We start from the raw sequence: 19,543 nt of genomic DNA on the forward strand, positions 1-19,543 counted from the left end.
TTCTGTTACGCAGCCTTTTCAACCAATGTTAAACCAGAGTCACACTTTCAGCTATGACTGACTGTATTTTACTTATTTTTTTATTTAAAACTTTGTCAAGGTAAGGCAATAAGTACAGATTTTAATTTGCAATGCCGGCCAGGCAGCTGACAGCGAACTACGTAAAAGCAAACACAAACACATGGACAACAAACTCTAGTTTGATATAGTTAAATAATGACATTCAATTATAGTACATGGGGAATTAAAGGCCCAAAACAAGTTCAAAACAGGTGCAGCGATCATGTACAGTATCTCTCACAAACTATTAAACAATGATATTGAGATAATTGATGTGTGTTTCATGACTTGTTGCAGAGTGTTCCAGTTGTTTGGAGCAGACAAAACATAAAACTAAAAGAACCCTGTAGAAATGGAAAGGTGGAAAAGGGTTTGGAGCTAATTAAGACTGCTGTTGGAGGGATCACCAGCACTGTACTGATGTCTGTGGACATTTAAACATTTGTGGCTGAACATTTAGTCTAAAAATCACACACGGCATAATTTTCCTTGAGCTGATATCGGTCTTTTAACAAGCAATGGCCACATTTCTATTGTGATGTGGCACAAACAGTTTGTGCAAGCAAGAAGGAACATCAGCCTACCAACCATGGTCCGCAGGAGGGCGAAACAGCAAAATCCTACCAGGTGGGTATTGTGCTGTATTTAAATTTTATATTAGACCTTTCAGCAGGCAACGCTCAACCCAATCCATTTTTGTCTTAGACATTCAAACTCAATTTAGCATTACTCTCAGTGTACCAAAAGAAAGCATGCTTTAGTCTTGCTGCTCTGCAAGACAACAACAAACCAATTTGATTGCATGAATTTAGAGGGGAAACATTCAGAAATAGCTTAATCACACAAACTGACAAAAACATACATGCCATAAATGAGCAATGATGCTAAAGACTAAATGCTCCATATGCAGTTTTATCACTTATCATTTTCATAACAAATTTTATCATTTTCATCCATCCATTTTCCTCCGCTTATCTGAGGTCGGGTCGCGGGGGCAGTAGCTTTAGCAGGGATGCCCAGACTTTCCTCTCCTTAGCCACTTCATCCAGCTCTTCCGGGGGGATCCTGAGGCTTTCCCAGGCCAGCCGGGAGACATAGTCTGTCCAGCGTGTCCTGGGTCGTCCCCGGGGTCTCCTCCTGGTGGGACGTGCCCGGAACACCTCACTAGGGAGGCGTCCAGGAGCCATCCTAATCAGAAGCCCGAGCCACCTCATATGGCTCCTCTCAATGTGGAGGAGCAGCTCTACTCTGAGCCCCTCCCGAATGACCGAGCTTCTCACCCTATCTCTAAGGGAAGCCCGGACACCCTGTGGAGGAAAGTCATTTCGGCCACTTTCATCTGTGTATCCGTATGCCTTGTTCTTTCGGTCACGACCCATAGCTCGTGAAAATAGGTGAGGGTAGGAACGTAGATCGACCGGTAAATTGAGAGCTTTGCCTTTCGGCTTAGCTCCTTCTTCACCACAAAGATCATCAACCCAGTCACCATGAAGTTTAGGCTCCCAAGGTCAATGCGGGTCCACCCTGCTTTTCACGTCAGCCTGTTCAAGCCCGCCCGTGAGTCCCCTCTGGTCCCGCCTTCCAGGCCCCTTCCTCCCCCCCGGTTCGTGGATGGGGGCCCTGTCTTCACTGTGAGGCGGCTGTTGTCGTCTCGTCGGAAGGGGAGGGGGTTTCAATATCTGATGGACTGGGAGGGCTACGGGCCTGAGGAATGTTCATGGGTGCTGTCTGCGTTTATCATGGATGACTCACTCATTGGCGGCACGTTGGGTGACTGGTTAGAGCGTCAGCCTCACAGTTCTGAGGACCCGGGTTCAATCCCCGGCCCCGCCTGTGTGCAGTTTGCATGTTCTCCCCGTGCCTGCATGGGTTTTCTCCGGGCACTCCGGTTTCCTTCCACATCCCAAAAAAAACATGCATTAATTGGAGACTCTAAATTACACGTAGGTGTGACTGTGAGTGCAAATGGTTGTTTGTTTGTATGTGCCCTGCGATTGGCTGGCAACCAGTTCAGGGTGTAACCCGCCTCCTGCCCGATGACAGCTGGGATAGGCTCCAGCACGCCCGCAACCCTAGTGAGGAGAAGCGGCTCAGAAAATGGATGGATGGATGGACTCACTCACTCGGGACTTCCGTGTTGCGCATGCTGGGGCTCCGGGGCCGGCCGTTGAGGGGTGGGGGTACGGTCATGGGTGTGTGTTCTGGTTGTTGTCTTCTCCCTGTTTCGTACACACTTGCTCCTGAGAGCATCTTCACCACCTGTGCCTCATTCACCCTAACTAGCCCTTGCATTTAACCTCGTGTCTCATTCTTTCTCGACCTTGTCTTTTTGGATACTGTTGCCTTTTCGGATTGCCTGCCTGTGTACCGACCTCTGCCCGTATATTAAACCTGTGAGCCCGTTTCAGAAGCAGCCATGCAAGCCCAAGCCATGACATTACTTCCACCATGCTTCACGGATGAGCTTGTGTGTTTTGGATCATAAGCAGATCTTTTCTTTCTCCATACTTTGGCCTTTCCATCACTTTGGTAGAGGTTAATCTTGGTCTCATCAGTCCAGAAAACTTTGTTTTTGTATTGACTATGCCCAATGTATGTGCAATAGCGCTGATAGATTTTTCTCTTCTCTCAGCTTCAAAATGGTTTACTTTTCTCCCATAGACAGCTCTCTGGTCTTCATATTTGCCAATGCAGTTTTCACCGGTGAAACCCAAACCTAAAAACAAGCGCTATCTAATGTTTAAGCAATCAATCTAAAAGGCAACATCTGACCAACTATCACCCTCACCCATCAGTCACATGTTCCAATACTTTTACTCACTTCAAAAGTGGGTGGCTTCAAACAAAGGGTGCTCTGTCCTGAGTTGTTTAACAAATCTAGATCTAAAGACCAGCAAATAAAAGCTGGAATTCTGAACTTTTGTCTTATATTCATCTTTTGATCTGAAACCTAAATTGTCTTCAGTGTACAAAAAAAAATAAAACAGAGGAATTGACCTTGCCGTACCAATACTTTTGGAGGGGACTGTATGCTGCCATCCAAGCAACATCTTTCAAATGGACATCCCTGCTTGTTTCAGCAAGACAATGCCAAGCCACATTCTGCATGTTACAACAGCGTGGCTTCGTATTAAAAGACTACAAGTACTAAACTGGCCCACCATCATTCCAGACCTGTCTCCCATAGAAAATGTATGCCGCATTATGACTTTGACAGTAAGGGAGGGGGAAAAATGTGGCCGTTTGTCGGTATGTGTGTAAGCCTGCATTAGCGTGGACTGTGTGTGTGTGATTTCTTTGTCAACGTCATTGCTCATCTTTTCCCACTGGCACGCCAGGGACTCCATCACGCCTTTACATAAAATATTTACCAGCCACTCCCTCAATCACATTTATTATTATTATTATTATTATACAACATCCAGAAAACTGTTTTGGGAGAGGCCAGCACCAGACAATAGTCACAGTCAGCTGAAATGATCAAGACCTACGGAAATGGTTGGAAGGAGTTTTGTCATGACATGGGGTCCCGTGGAGAGTGTTCTGGGGTTATAAAGTACCGAACCCCTTAACAAGGGCAGTTTGGTCCTAGTACGACGGTTTTCAGAGTTTGGTCCGCATTGCTGGCAGTAAGTCGAATTCGTTTCCAGTAAGACTTAAGACACCGCCAAGGCTGCCCTTTGTCACCAACACTGTCCATGAAGGTAATGAACTAGGTGCACCCAATGCATTGAGAGGGTCCTATTTGTTGACCTCAGTATTGCGTCTCTGTTTTTTGCAGATAATGTGGTTTTGATGGCTTCATCAGGCCATGACCTTCAACTCTTGCTAGAGCAGTACGCAGCGGAGTGTGAAGTGTTTGGGATGAAAACCAGCACCTCCAAATCTGAAGCCAGGGTCCTCGGTCCTCAGTCAGAAAAGGGTGGAGTGCCCTTTCTGGGTCAAGAAAGAGAACCTGCCCCAAGTGAAGGAGTTCAAATATCTTCACAAGTGAGGGAAGGTGAAGGTGAAGATCGGTGCAGCATACGCAGTGATGCAGACACTATTGGTCTGTCGAGGTAAAGAAGCAGCTGAGCCGAAAGGCGAAGCTCTCGATTTACCGGTCGGTCTACCTACCTACCCCTTACCTATGGTCAAGAGCTTGACCGAAAGAACAAGATAGCGAATACAAGCGACCAAAATGAGTTTCATCTGCAGGGTGTCCGAGCTCTCCCTTAGCAATAGGGTGAGAAGCACAGTCATCTGGGAGGGACTCAGAGTTGAGCTGCTGGTCCTCTGCATCGAGTGGAGCCAGATGAGGTGACTCAGAAATCTGGTTAGGATGTCCCCAGGATGTCTCCCTGCTGAGGTGTTCCGGTCACGTCCCACTGGGAGGAGGCCCTGAGGACGACCCGGGACACGCTGGAGAGACTGTCTCCCGGCTGGCCTGGGAATGCCTGAGGTTCCCCCTGGAAGAGGTGGGCGAAGTGACTGGGGAGAGGGAAGTCTGGGCTTCCCTGCTTAAGCTGCTGCCCCAGCATCCCTACCCCGGATAGGCGGAAGAAAATGGATGGATGGAATAGTCAATCTTCTATCATCAAGTGACTTATAAGAGACACTCAAGATACCCAACTATTTGTCTCTAGTTGTCAACAGTTAAAAAGTAAATTTACATAATATGTCCCCATTAATCAATTTGGATCTTGAGATAGCTACTCACATCTTGATTGGACATGTCCCAGTATGGCCTTTCTCCAAAGGACATGACCTCCCAAATGACAATGCCATAACTCCACACATCGCTTGCAAATGTGAATTTACGGAACTGGATGGCTTCAGGAGCTGTCCACCGGACTGATATTTTCCCACCCTGTTCAGAAAAATATAGGTGAGTGACACCTTTTCCAACAATAAATTGTACATGCCGGAGATTCCATAAAACCACACCAAAAAGTAGGGCTGCACGATGTTAGAAATGTTTTTTGATTTTCTTTAACCCTGCACGGTTAAAGTTGGGTTTGTTGTTGTTGTTGTTGTTGTTAGAGTTAGGGTTAGGTTGTTGTTTTTCTATCACTATAAGATTGGTATTTTAAAGTGTTTTATTTTTATTTTTTTATCTCTACTCGGTCTGTTAAAGCGCTTTGTAAACGTGTTTTAAAGGTACTATGTAAATACATTTATTCTTATTATTCTTATTATTGCAATGTTAAAAAAAACAGTACATTAACGTGGAAACCAGCATAGATTTCTCTTTTTCCCGCTCCAGAAAAACTATGCTCAGCAGATTACAAAAGTATTTGTATGAAGTCTACCTGTATTCAATTTAACATTGTATTATTGAGCAATAGTCATAGCCATGAAGTTAAAATAGTTTCTTTTCATGCCCATTTCCATATCTGTTGTTGACCAATACTGGCCACTCATGTGCCTGAGTAGCATCTGCACCATTTGCACAATCGACTGAGGAGTATCTGCAACATTTACACAATCAACATTGTCCCAGATTATCGCGCTACTCGTCACTTTAAACTCCATACACTCCTTAAAGTCTGGACGCCCTTTGCACAATGGCCATTGCACCGGACTTCATTAACAGTTATCATACAAAAAAGAGTTTATAACACTCTGGGCTGCTCCTTGTGTGTTTTTTGGTTGGTTATAATTTACAGAGGTAAGAAGTAAGGAGTATTTTTGTGGTAACTTTTACTCCTTACGGTTTAAACACAAATATCTATACTTTCTACTCCTTACATTTGAAAAATGAGCTTGTTACTTTTAAAGTTCTAACGTTCCTTCTAAAGTTAGTGTGGAAGTGACGTAAAAAGCACAATGCCGAAAAACCGGAAACCGGAAGTAAGGGAGTTGATCAGAGGCATCATAGATACTTTGAGCAGTGTTCCTACAGCGACGCTAAGCTAGTGGCAGAAAAGTGTTGGCACATTCCATGTTTGTGGACGGCACGGTCGGAAACCAAAATAATGAGGATGCATACAGTTGCACGTATGTCATACAATCACAACAAGGGAACTCGAGCTGAACTGGGAATAACCTTTCATAGGTAAGAATATTTGTTCACTCGTTTTTTTCAAAAGTGCTGCAATGCTTTGAGTGAACCACGTTAAATTTTTAGAAAGCTAGCTTGTTGAAGTCTAACTCGCTGGCAGTAAATTATGTCACGTTCAAGCCTTAGCATAGAATATTAGCAACACATTTGACCACTGCCAAAACAAAACCGTAAAAATCCCAAACTGAAAATAGACATCATTTGCCCACCCCCCCCTTTCCCGTTTGGCAGTGGACAAATACATTTTGGAATTTTTCTCACACACACCTGCTCCAGAGCACCTTCCCCACCTGTGCCTCGTTCACCCTAATTACCCCTTGCATTTAACCTCGTGTCTCATTCTTTCTGGTCGCCAGTTCGTTGTACCTTGTCGTCGCGTTCCGGCATTCCTTGTTTCCACGTCACAGACTCACAGTAAGACTAGACCCTGTTCCGATTATCGACCTCGCCTCTTTGCCTCATGTTTTTGGATACCGTTGCCTTTTTTGGATTTCCTGCCTGTGTACCGACCTCTGCCCGTATATTAAACCTCTCTTTTTTGAAACTGTCCATTTGTTTTGGAGTCGTTCATTTTTGGGTCCTATCCTCTGTTCCGTTCATGATCCTTTGTCGAGATAATCCATCCTACCTCACAGGTGTGGCATATCAAAATGCTGATCAGACTGCATGATTATTGCACAGGTGTGCCTTAGGCTGGCCACAATTAAAGGCCACTGAAATGTGCAGTTTTGCTGTATTGTGGGGGTCTGGGGGGGGGTTCATAAAACCAGTCAGTATCTGGTGTGACCACCATTTGCCTCACACAGTGCAACACATCTCCTTTGCATAGAGTTGATCAGGTTGTTGATTGTGGCCTGTGGAATGTTGGTCCACTCCTCTTCAATGGCTGTGCGAAGTTGCTGGACATTAGCAGGAACTGGAACATGCTGTCGTATACGCCGATCCAGAGCATCCCAAACATGCTCAATGGCTGACATGTCCGGGGAGTATGCTGGCCATGCAAGAACTGGGATGTTCTCAGCTTCCAGGAATTGTGTAAACATCATGGGGCCGTGCATTATCACGCTGCAACATGAGGTGCTGGTCGTGGATGAATGGCACAACAATGGGCCTCAGGATCTCGTCACAGTATGTCTATGCATTCAAAATGCCATCAATAAAATGCACCTGTGCTCTTTGCCCATAACATACGCCTGCCCATACCCTAACCCGCCCGCCACCATGGGCCACTCGATCCACAACGTTGACATCAACAAAGGTCCTGGGCTGGTGTGGTTACACGTGGTCTTCGGTAGTGAGGCCAGTTGGATGTACTGCCGAATTGTCTGAAACACCTTTGAAGACGGCTTATGGTAGAGAAATGAACATTCAATTCACGGGCAACAGCTCTGGCGGACATTCCTCCAGTCAGCATGCCAATTTACACACGCCCTCAGAACTTGCGACATCTGTGGCATTGTGCTGTGTGATAAAACTGCACCTTTCAGATTGGCCTTTTATTGTGGCCAGCCTATGGCACACCTGTGCGATAATCATGCTGTCTAATCAGCATCTTGATATGTCACACCTGTGAGGTGGGTTGGATTATCTCACTAACAGATTTAGACAATTTGTGAACCATATTTGAGGGAAATAGCCTTTTGTGTATGTCAAAAAAGTTTGAGATCTTGGAGTCCAGGGGCCACATGTACAAAGGCTTACATGGATTTCCTACCGAAACATGGCGTATGCTCAAATCCAGAAAACGTTGTACGCACAAAAATATCCAGATGTATGAATCTGTACGTACGCATGAATCCAAGCACATTTCCTTCGTACATCACAATCAACGTGGAAATCAAAGAGGATATCAAAAACTTGGACTCCTTTTTGATGACTCAATTTATGATTTTAATATACAGGAGACTGAAAAAAATCATGGTTTTTTTTAGGAGAAGAGGGGTACATTTTGTCATTTTAACACATTTGAGTCATATACAACCGATGTACATGTTCAAATGAAGTCAATTCAAAGGACTCTTTTTTCAGTGCATGTGCTGGAGTCACAAGAAGCGATTGTGAGGGCAATAGGCAGCATAAATGATCGCCTTGATCAATTAATAGGTGTCCTCACAAATATCAGTCATTCATTCAATACACTGGTTAACAAGTGAATTCAGAGTCCTTGCATCTTTTACATTGTTGAAATCGAATGTTGTCGGGCATTCATTGTCCAATGCTAATTGTTCACGTGTCTCTGATGTGGCGATATATGATAACAGTTTCCCAGCATCACCTCGAAGTGTCGCCAAAGCACCAACAGCTGTAGAAACGTACGTACGCCAGCCATGAAGTTGACATGCGGCACCGCATATTTCCATGGTCATTTCACTCTTGACACATCTGAACTTTGCCGTTCGCCACGTTTTTTTTGTGCGTACGCACCTTTTGCACATGAGGCCCCTGTTATGTATTTTATTAGTGGTTTGAAAAATATCCATTTACTTTTTACTTTTTTACTCAAGTACATTTATAAGTGTGACCTTTTGTACTTTTACTTGAGTAAGGGAGTGGCTTCAGTACTTTCACTTTTACCAGAGTTGTTTTTTGGACAAGTATTATTTGTTTTCCTTAATCACTGCCACCACTCTCAGTTAACATGGCTAGTTGGATTCTAAGTCTGTCAATGACAGTGAATTTTAGGTGCTGAAGACCAATACTTTTGACCACCAACATTGCGCACATGTACATTGCAACGGCAATGCCCAAACGATATACAGTGGGGCAAAAAAGTATTCAGTAGTCAGTTCTCCCACTTAAAAAGATGAGAGAGGCCTATAATTTTCATCATAGGTATGCCTCACATATGAGAGAGAAAATGAGAAAAGAAAAATCCAGAACATCACGTTGTCTTATTTTTAAAGAATTTAATAGCAAATTATGGTGGTCGCCTACAAACAAGTAAGATTTCTGGCTCTCACAGACCTGTAACTTCTTCTTTAAGAGGCTCCTGTGTCCTCCACTCGTTACCTGTATTAATGGCACCTGTTTGAACTCGTTATCAGTATAAAAGACACCTGTCCACAACCTCAAACAGTCACACTCCAAACTCTACTATGGCCAAGACCAAAGATCTGTCAAAGGACACCAGAAACAAAATTGTAGACCCGCACCAGGCTGGGAAGACTGAATCTGCCATAGGTAAGCAACTTGGTGTGAAGAAATCAACTGTGGGAGCAATTATTGGAAAATGGAAGACACACAAGACCACTGATAATCTCCCTCGATCTGGGGCTCCACGCAAGATCTCACCCCGTGGGGTCAAAATGATCACAAGAACGGTGAGCAAAAATCCCAGAACCACAAGGGGGGACCTAGTGAATGACCTGTAGAGAGCTGGGACCAAAGTAAAAAAGGCTACCATCAGTAACACACTATGCCGCCAGGGACTGAACTCGTGCAGTGCCAGACGTGTCCCCCTGCTTAGGAGTCGTTGACCGCTCTCGTTGCCAACAAAGGGCATATAACAAAGTATTGAGATGAACTTTTGTTATTGACCAAACCCTTATTTTCCACCATAATTTGCTCATACATTCTTTTAAAAAAAATCAGACAATGTGATTTTCGGGATTTATTTCTTTTTTCCTCATTTTGTCTCTCATGGGTGACGTATACCTATGATGAAAATTACAGGCCTCGCTCATCTTATTAACTTACACAATTGGTGGCTGACTAAATACTTTTTTGCCCCAATGTATTGTGCAGCCCTACCAAAAAGGCCCCCAAGTTGGGTGTTCATCGGCATCTAAGCTGGTATCGAACAGCGGACCTTATTTGCAATGCTAACCCACTCTGTCAGTATGCTGCATCAACATCCAACCAAAGAAAATAATACATTATTTTGGGTAAAAAAAACGCAATGTATTTGTGATGCCCAGTTTCTTTATATACTTTAATTGACTCACGGTTGTTGAGTAGACAGCTTCAGGATCATCATTTATTATCCTGGACAGGCCAAAGTCAGACACTTTACATACAAGATTGCTGTTCACAAGGATGTTTCGAGCAGCCAGATCTCGATGGACGTATCCAGTATCGGCGAGATATCTCATTCCTGCTGCTATGTTCCGCAGCATCCCAACCAACTGAATGGCTGTGAACTGACCACCATGTGTCTGTGTCAAGCAAAATAAGCCAGAAAGCAATCTTTACTACCTTCTTGGGCTTTTTTAGATATTCATGATACTCACTCTTAGGAAGGCATCTAATGAGTCATTCTCCATGAACTCTATAACAATCATCACTGGTTTTCCTGGAAACAGAAGGACTGATTACTGTCGCTGTTTATAGCCTGTATATTCTAAAACGTCTTTGTTCACAAAAATGTTTTTTCCAAAAAATGCACCTAATTTTACAAAATGTTATGTGTTAAACACGTCAATCGTCAAATTTGAAGACTATTCACTTGATTTTATAAGGCAGTATGGTTACTTTAATAAGATATACCGTAATGCCAAAATACTGTTCGACACATTACCTCTTGTCACTACCCCCTCAAGATGTACAACATTGGGATGGTCGAACTGTCCCATTATGCTGGCCTCACACAGAAAGTCCATTTTCTGCTTCTCTGTGTAACCCACGTTTAATGTTTTGATGGCGACTGAAGTGTCCCGCTTTCCAGGTACTTTGAGCCAACCACTGCACACCTCGCCGAACTGTCCTGAATGGCATGGAAGGTAAGATTGGTTGAAGGTAAAGAAAAAGGATCAGGCAATTTCAACAATCATTGATTCTTTCTATTTTCAATTGGCAATTAAAAAAAAAAGACTCATTTTGTTATTACTTTTTAAATCTAATCCCCCAAAATTATTGATTTCATTCTTAAATTTTGGGCTCAGATCAAAAGACAGGACTGACTTTGATATTAATATCAATTGGCTGCCTTTATGTGACTCAGAAGTTTGGTAATGAGCATGAGACAAAGATACGTATGTTAGCCACAATGATTCCCAGCCACGACCACGATCCATCTAATCACTGTTCACCTATATTATCTCAAGGACAAATGTGTTTCAAACGTTGTTAATTTGCTTCATGCATTACGTCTAAGGAAGTAACACAGAAGATTTGAAGAGTTCAAATGCAAAAAACTATTTTTTTCTGAATTGAAATCTGTGGTTGCAGGTAAAAGCTAGTTATTTTTATTTAGGGTATTCCTCCTAGGTGCAGAGGCTGAGGAGTGTAATCCCCCTGTAGTTGGAACACACTCTACGGTCCCCCTTCTTAAAAAGGGGGACCACCACCCCAGTCTGCCAATCCAGAGGCACTGTCCCTGATGTCCACGCGATGTTGCAGAGGTGTGTCAACCAAGACAGCCCCACAACATCCAGAGCCTTTAGGAACTCTGGGCGAATCTCATCCATCCCCGGGGCCTTTCCACCGAGGAGCTTTTTAACCACCTCTGTGACCTCAACCCCAGAGATGGGAGAGCCCGCCTCAGAGAACCCAGACTCTGCATCCTCATGGGAAGGCGTGTCGGTGGAATTGCGGAGGTCTTCGAAGTATTCTCCCCACCGGCTCACAACGTCCCGAGTCGAGGTCAGCAGCGCCCCATCACCACTATACACAGTGTTGATGGTGCGCTGCTTCCCCCTCCTGAGACGCCGGCGGGTGGACCAGAATTTCCTCGAAGCCGTCCGGAAGTGTTTCTCCATGGCCTCACCGAACTCCTCCCATACCGGAGTTTTTGCTTCAGCGACCACCAAAGCTGCATTCCGCTTGGCCAGCTGGTACCCATCAGCTGCCTCAGGAGTCCCACAGGCCAAAAAGGCCCGATAGGACTCCTTCTTCAGCTTGACGGCATCCCTCATCCCTCACCACCTTACGGCCACAGCTCCGGTCGGCCGCCTCAGCAATGGAGGTGCGGAACATGGTCCACTTGGACTCAAAGTCATGATGTTCGTTTTGGGCAATCCGTGATGAGCACAGAAGTCCAATAACAGAACACCTCTCGGGTTCTGATCGGGGGCAGGGGGGGGCGTTCCTCCCAATCACGCCCTTCCAGGTCTCACTGTCATTGCCCACGTGAGCATTGAAGTCCCCCTGCAGAACGATGGAGTCCCCAATGGGAGCACTCTCCAGCACCCCCTCCAAGGACTCCAAGAAGGGTGGGTACTCTGAACTGCTGTTTGGTGCTTAGGCACAAACAACAGTCAGGACCCGTCCCCCCACCTGAAGGCGGAGGGAGGCTACCCTCTCGCCCAACATACAGGTGCCGAGCCGGGGGGCAATAAGTATACCCACACCTGTTCGGCGCCTCTCACCGTGGGCAACTCCAGAGTGAAAGAGAGTCCAACCCCTCTCGAGAGGACTGGTACCAGAGCCCAAGCTGTGTGTGGAGGCGAATCCGACTATATGTAGTCGGAACTTCTCGACCTCACACACCAGCTCAGGCTCCTTCCCTGCCAGAGAGGTGACATTCCACATCCCTAGAGCCAGCTTCTGTAGCCGGGGATCGGATCGCCAAGGACCCTGCCTTCGGCCACCGCACAGGGCGCACTGCAACCGTCCCCTATGGCCCCTCCCACAGGTTATGAGCCCATGGGAAGTGGGACCCACGTTACCCTTTCGGGCTGTGCCGGGCCCGATGGGTGCCGGCCCGGCCACCAGGCGCTCGCCTTCGAGCACCACCTCCAGGCCTAGCTCCAGAGGGGGGCCTCGGTGACCTGCGTCCGGGCAAGGGAAACCTAGATCCATTCAAATTTTTCATCATAGGGGTCTTTTAGTCGTGCTTTGTCTGGTCCCTCACCTAGGACCTGTTTTCCATGGGTGACCCTACCAGGGGTGTGAAGCCCCAGACAACTTTGCTCCTAGGATCATTGGGACACACAAACCCCTCCACGACGATAAAGTGACGGCTTCCAGGAGGGGTCGTAAAGTATCAAAAAAGAATTTTTTCTTTGGTTAAACATCAAATGCAAGTCCACGGTTCGCCTTTGCAGTTCCTCTCAACGCCAGCGGGTGTCGCCTTATCCAAGCAATTGTTCCTATTCAAAGACAAATGGTCCAGTGAAACCACATGGGGGCCTTTGATGCTTGGGAGTTCAGATTTCTCGGGTAGATGTAAATTAGTCTAGTGTCCACTTGAAGTACGCCAGGCCTCCTCTTAGTGGTAGTCTCACAGCAGGGCCGCTTGGAAGAAAGCAGTTTATCAAGTCGTGGGGGAGTCACTGTGACACCTCAGGTTGCGGGGAGCGTGTCCATTACAACAGTGTATTTTCAATTATTTATGTTAAGTAAAGTCTAGAAACAATATTTCTTTTTTTGTAAATAAAAACAAGTAGCCTTTTTATGTTAAGTGAAAGTATTTATGTTGCGTCAACAAAAGGTTGTCTTTATTTTTCTTCAAAACTTTATTGCTAAACATTACTGTTAAAAATGCACTTCCACTAAAGTAGAGGAAAACAGGTTGGCATTTTTATGTTGAGGTTTTATAGGCTGAACATAATCAATCGTTACTTGTAATCTAACTTTACTTTTATAATCAGGTAATTGTAAAGTAACTCAGTTACTTTTTCATGGTAACTATTGCAACACTGGTAGTGTGGTGCAATATAAATTTTATTTTTGGTGGTCGCGGGGAATAAGCATGACCTAAGTCAAGAAGCACTGAAGCTACAACGACACTCACTGACCGCCTATACAAAACCAATTTACAGCGATTTTTCAACAGCAAACATCTTAAGAGACTTCAACCCATGGAATAATTACAATGAACTTTTACCCCTCTTTCAAATTGCACACATCAATATACAAAGTCTCAAGGTACGTCCCGCATTCAAGGTGTGAATATTTGACTTTCAGTATTATAGATGCTCAGCAAAGGGACTAAACAGAGAGCTGAGATACTCACCTGCTCCAATAACCCGTTCAATTTTTATGCAGGACGCATCCAGCTCCTTGGCAAATTGATGGACAGCTCTGTTGGGGTCTCCATTGGTTTTAGGGTCAATATACATTTTGGTGCCTGGAAATTTAACTAAATAAGAAAAGAGGATTACTATTTCTCTTTGAAATGTGAAATGCAAACCAACAAGCACTTATGCGCAAATAGTAGTTATGCACAGATGATTCTGAGAAATATGCTAAATAGTCGGCAGGCAAGTTTAAATGAATATATCAAAATATACTATTCAATAAAAAAATACACCCTTTTGAGTTGGAACATGTATGTTTTATAAATACCAAATATTACTTCTATTAGTTTTATACAACAATGGAGCGGCAGATCGACAGGCGAATGGGTGCAGGATCTTCAGTGATGCAGACATTGTATCAGTCTGTCGTGAAGAAGATCGATTTACAAATGGACCCACGTTCCTACCCTCACCTATGGTCACGAGATCGGTGAGGCTAAGTCCGCCCGTCCTCATTGTGCTGACACAGCAACTCCAGACAACAGATGAATAATACAGTATGCATGTGTTAGTTTTAATTCACTAACATATCTCCACAGGACTGATTAAAGGTGACAAAAAAGACGAGGAAAATGGTTGTGTAACAGATCCAGAGTACATTCCAAGAAATATAAGATGAAATGTGAACATTTTGTCTCTTCTCCAGTCAGTTCCTCATCCGATTTTTTCCATATATTTACATTGTAACTGCCTTGATTTTATGAAGTCTAAACAGCAAAAATCACATGAAATCGGATTTGGGCAACACTGATCTCTAACCACATGGGGAGGTGAGTTGAAATCCAATACAGATTGGGTTTCTGCGTCCGCGTCTTTTGTGCGGATGTGTTGGTATCACAAATCGTATATCACGCAGCATTGGCGTTACTTGCACACTGAAGTCGTGGAGATGTCCACCATTGGCATGGACGAAGCCAAAGCACCATCAGTCTTACCTCCAGTTGTTGCTTCTTTGTGGATGTTACCAATGCTCTCGCAGCTTTGAGCACAAAACACCACTATTCTAATCAATTTACCACTGGACTACACACTCACACAGTGACAAAGAAGATAATCCAAACCATCTCCATGTAAACCTAATCCCTAACGACAACCCTCTTCAAATCATGTCTTTACTCTTGGCTTCCTCTCATAACTGCAATTATCCATTCCTCCTTGACTTCTGGCACCATCCGTTCCCTATTTGGAATTGCAGCCACTACTCCTATCCCGAAAAAAAATAATACTGGTTCGGATCCCACCAATTTCTTTAACATTCACCTTATCTTGAATTTCATTCATTCATTCATTTCCAAGATTCCAGCTGAAGCGCCCGGGGAGCATTTCGGGGTATCATTGTCTTGCTCAAGGACTTCGCACTAGAACGCTAAATTAATTAACTACCACCATCAGCCAGCCCAGAGGATTTCACCAACAAAGGCGTCTTCACCTTGCTGGTGACACCCACATGCGACGGAACGGAACTACAGACACGAGTTCATAAAGCACAGTCTGTACCGGACTTGGCTGGGAGTTAATATTTTAAGAACTTTACATGAACGCCACTGGTGACTGTTTTCTGCAAAACTCGAATGTCTGATGTCAAATCTGTTGACAACTGAACCAGATGAAATGTTTCACTCCACACCACACAAATGCCACATTGAAAATAGGAGTGGTCTCAACAATCACATAACATTTGAAACATTTGTTACAGGTATTAAAAAGGATGGGCGTAGGACAATGCAAAGCGGGAAAATGGTCCCGTTATCTTAAATCCATCCATCCCATCCATCCATTTTCTGAGCCGATTCTCCTCACTGGGGTCACGCGCGTGCTGGAGCCTATCCCAGCCATCATCGGGCAGGAGGCGGGGTACACCCTGAACTGGTTGCCAGCCAATCGCAGGGCACATACAAACAAACAACCATTCGCACTCACGGGCAATTCAGAGTTGTCAATTAACCTACCATGCATGTTTTTGGGATGTGGGAGGAAACCGGAGTGCCCGGAGAAAACCCACGCAGTCACGGGGAGAACATGCAAACTCCACACAGGCGGGGCCGGGGATTGAACCCTGCTCCTCAGAACTGTGAGTCAGACGATCTAACCGTGCCGCCATCTTAAATCCAATAATTAAAATTTTATTCCACTGATTTTAAACCACGAAATAATCCCAAAATGGAAATTTGACACTCAGAGGCGGTCCAGCTCCCCGTTTGGTCCCGAAGGTGGTGGGAAAGGAAGGGGGTAAACCACCCCCTTTTGGCTCGCTTCGGCCATAAAAAGGCCGGAGCTATGCTCTCTGAGGCAGCTTTTGTTTCAGCCGACCAACTTGTCGACGACTGGCCCAGCCAGGACGCCCATCCCCGGCTGCAGAGCAGAGCTACCCGGTTTGGGGGCCTGAGCTCACCCCGAGGGAACGGAAGTGGGCACAACGCGGCCGTTCCAAACGTCTTGCGAGCCGAGACACCCGGGTTTTTGGGCTCCTTTTTTCCTTCTTCTTCTTCCTTTCCGCCAAATCCACCTGTTCCCGGTGCGGACCGGGCCACCCGAACACTCGGAAGCTTGACCCGCCTGCCTCATTGCGGTCAACTAAAAGTACAGATTAGTGCATATTTGGGTTTAAATTAACAAGAACAGGAATCCCCAGCTATATGCATTCACTATACGCTCATTCTACCAATCTCACAAGTCAGTTTCCTTTGCCAATGTTTGTCTGTATTTTGTTTGTTTTGTGTTTCTCTGTCACTGATGGTGTAGTGGTACACTCACCTGACTTTGGTGCGGGCAGCGTGGGTTCAGCTCCCACTCAGTGACGATGTGAATTTGAGTGCGAATGGTTGTCCGTGTCTATATGTGCCCTGCGACTGACAGTTCAGGGTGTAGTCCGCCTTTCGCCCAAAGTCAGCTGGCATAGGCTCCAGCGCTCCGCGACCCTAACCAGGATAAGCGGTGTTGAAAATGGATGGATGGATGGATGTTTTCGTTCCCTGTAGATTCCCCATGTTAGATCATTAAATTCTCCATAAAATTCACTACCTGGATTGTTGTGTGTGTTTGGGTTCGAGGAAAAAAAACTCTGGCTGTCTAGAACTCATCAAAAATTCATAAAGTATAGCAACCTTCAGATTACGAGACTGATAAAAAGGTTTCGCGTAGCTTCTCCTAAATTCTATCCACATAAAAAGCGACGTGGTGCCCTTCTTAATGGCTAAAATAGCTTGATTTATAGCACTGTAATTTAAAATTACGTTAAACCGGAAGTAGCGCAGGCGTCGCTTCCAGCTTCTTCTTTTTTCGTGAATTAAATTTGTATTTAATCCGTATACCCTACAACATTAACAGTCTCTACGAGCCCTTCTAGTATGGCTTACGTCACCGACACAGCACAAGGACGGCTCTTCGAAAGATAACAACCAACCTCCTCATTGCCACTGATTCAGTTTTTTTTCATCCTCCTTGACTTGAGCTCAGTGTTTGAGACCATCTCACATCTCATCCTCCTCAATAGATTCTCTGCCACTGGAATCACATACTGGACACCCCTTCACTGGTAGCACCCCTATCGCTCAGACCGCTCTGTTTGTTCAAGTCAAATATTTTAAACCTGATCCCTCCCAGGTCACCTCAGGTGTTCCCCAGAGCTCCACCCTTGGACCTCTTCCATTAATCATTTACCTCCCCCCTCGTCGGCAATATTTTTTTTGCAAATTTAATAGTTCAAATTTAAAAGTTGAACACTTCCGCCCTCTTCCCTTACCTTATGTCTATCAGAAATGGTTCACTTCCAATTTCTTGAAACTCAATAGCAATATAACTGAAATTCATCTCATCGGAACATAAACACCCCTATTCAAAGTTGACAGATTTGCCCTCACAATTGACAATTCCTCAGTCTCCCCTTCACTTCAGGTTAAAAGTTACCCACCTCTCTTGTATCTCTCTCTCGTTTCACTCTCATATAAATAACATTACCCGGTCATCATATTTTCACCTCTGCAACATCAACCAGCTCCGTTCCTCCCTCACACCCCACGCTACCACCCACTTCCCTTATCGACTACTGTAATTCTCTTCTTTTCATTCTTCCTCAAAAATCACTCCAATCACTAGGTCAGAAAAGAGTGGAGTTCCCTCAGGGTCGGGGAAGAGATCCTGCCCCAAGTGGAGGAGTTCAAGTATCATAGGTTCTTGTTCAGGAGTGAAGGAAGAATGGAGCACGAGCTTGACAGGCGGATCGGTGCAACGTCTGCAGTAATGTGCAAAGGCGAAGCTGGGTTCGTGACTCAAAGAACAAGATCGTGCATACAAGTTGAAATGAGTTTCCTCTGCAAGGTGAGAAGCTTGGTCATCCGGGAGGGGCTCAGAGTCAAGGTGCTGCTCCTTCGCATCGAGAGGAGCCAGTTGAGGTGGCTTGGGTATCTGGTTAGGATGCCCCTTGGACGCCTCCCGTCCCACCGGGAGGAGGCACCGGGGACGACCCAGGACATGCTGGTGAGAGATGTCTCTCGGCTGGCCTGTGAATGCCTCGGGATCCCCACGGAAGAGCTGGATGAAGTGGCTGGGGAGAGGAAAGTCCGGGCTTCCCTGCTGCCCCCACGACCCGATCTCAGATAAGTGGAAGAAAACGGATGGATGAATGGATTATTATCTATATACTTAAAGCTCAAAGTTTGTGTGTCCGTTTACAAAGTACAGCCCTCCCCCACGCCCCCAAACGTTCTGGCATGCCCCTGCACATTCTGGGACGCCCCCGCATGCTCCGGCACGTTGCCGCACGTTTTGCACATTCCTGGACGACTCCAAGGTTTCAACGCCCTCTTTAAATACCAAACTAATAATACATATCATCGCAGGTAATTCTTACTATTACATGCAACCAAGGACATGTAAAAACATGCAGAAACATGCCCTACAAAGGCTTCTTTATACTCGGGCGGACGGCAACCGCCCTGACGTCAATGCGGCTATCCTGCACGCAGTTTGCCTTTATACTCGAGCGCAACTCACACGCGGTGTTTTGAAAGTGTGCTGCAGTTCTCCTCCAGGTCAGGGGTGTCGCTACGGCTGGTATTGGCTAGGACGCCACAGGGTGGAGTTTCCTCTGCATTTTTTGGCCATTTCCAGTTGCCGTTTTTACTTTGCTTTCCGTAACAAGGAACAAAGCAACAACAATGGCGACCGTTGAACAAAGTCTGCTCGAACAAATGGACCTAGATAACCAAATGATATGTTTAATTATGCTGCAAAATTGATCGAGAAGGCGGTGGCGTAGGTGCTATGTTGAACCGGGAGGAACGCTGATTACATGATCACAGCATGTGACTAAAACGGACCAATCACGACAAAAACGTGTAGGAACGCTCAAAAACGTGCAAGAAAACGTTCCCGCTCCAGAAAGCTCCCTGAAAACGGACACACAAAGTCTGAGCTTTAAGTATATAGATGTTGCTTAACGTGCTTGAAGCTATTATAATCACAGGTCCTTCTAAAGGTGAGA

The 19,543-nt window shown here is 45.3% G+C and overlaps 1 protein-coding gene across 5 annotated transcripts in view; it reads right to left on the reverse strand.

Annotated features, from left to right (window-relative positions):
* The window catches only part of epha7 (eph receptor A7), a 102,693-nt gene that overhangs the window by 17,701 nt on the left and 65,449 nt on the right, over window positions 1-19,543 (reverse strand). For 4 of the 5 annotated variants that reach the window (XR_009785437.1, XM_061753979.1, XM_061753981.1 and 1 more), the window contains exons 10-14: window positions 13,998-14,123; window positions 10,620-10,805; window positions 10,333-10,394; window positions 10,048-10,257; window positions 4,760-4,909 (exon numbers count right to left, since the gene is read on the reverse strand). Coding sequence is in view for 4 of the 5 variants with exons in the window: in XM_061753979.1 (XP_061609963.1) it covers window positions 4,760-4,909; window positions 10,048-10,257; window positions 10,333-10,394; window positions 10,620-10,805; window positions 13,998-14,123 (734 nt within the window). In the remaining variant the exon portion in view is untranslated. The remainder of the gene's footprint in view (window positions 1-4,759; window positions 4,910-10,047; window positions 10,258-10,332; window positions 10,395-10,619; window positions 10,806-13,997; window positions 14,124-19,543) is intronic. The other variant, XM_061753980.1, reaches the window with a different exon arrangement.

Source organism: Phyllopteryx taeniolatus, chromosome 18, assembly GCF_024500385.1.
Source record: "Phyllopteryx taeniolatus isolate TA_2022b chromosome 18, UOR_Ptae_1.2, whole genome shotgun sequence".
Taxonomy (NCBI): Eukaryota; Metazoa; Chordata; class Actinopteri; order Syngnathiformes; family Syngnathidae; genus Phyllopteryx; species Phyllopteryx taeniolatus.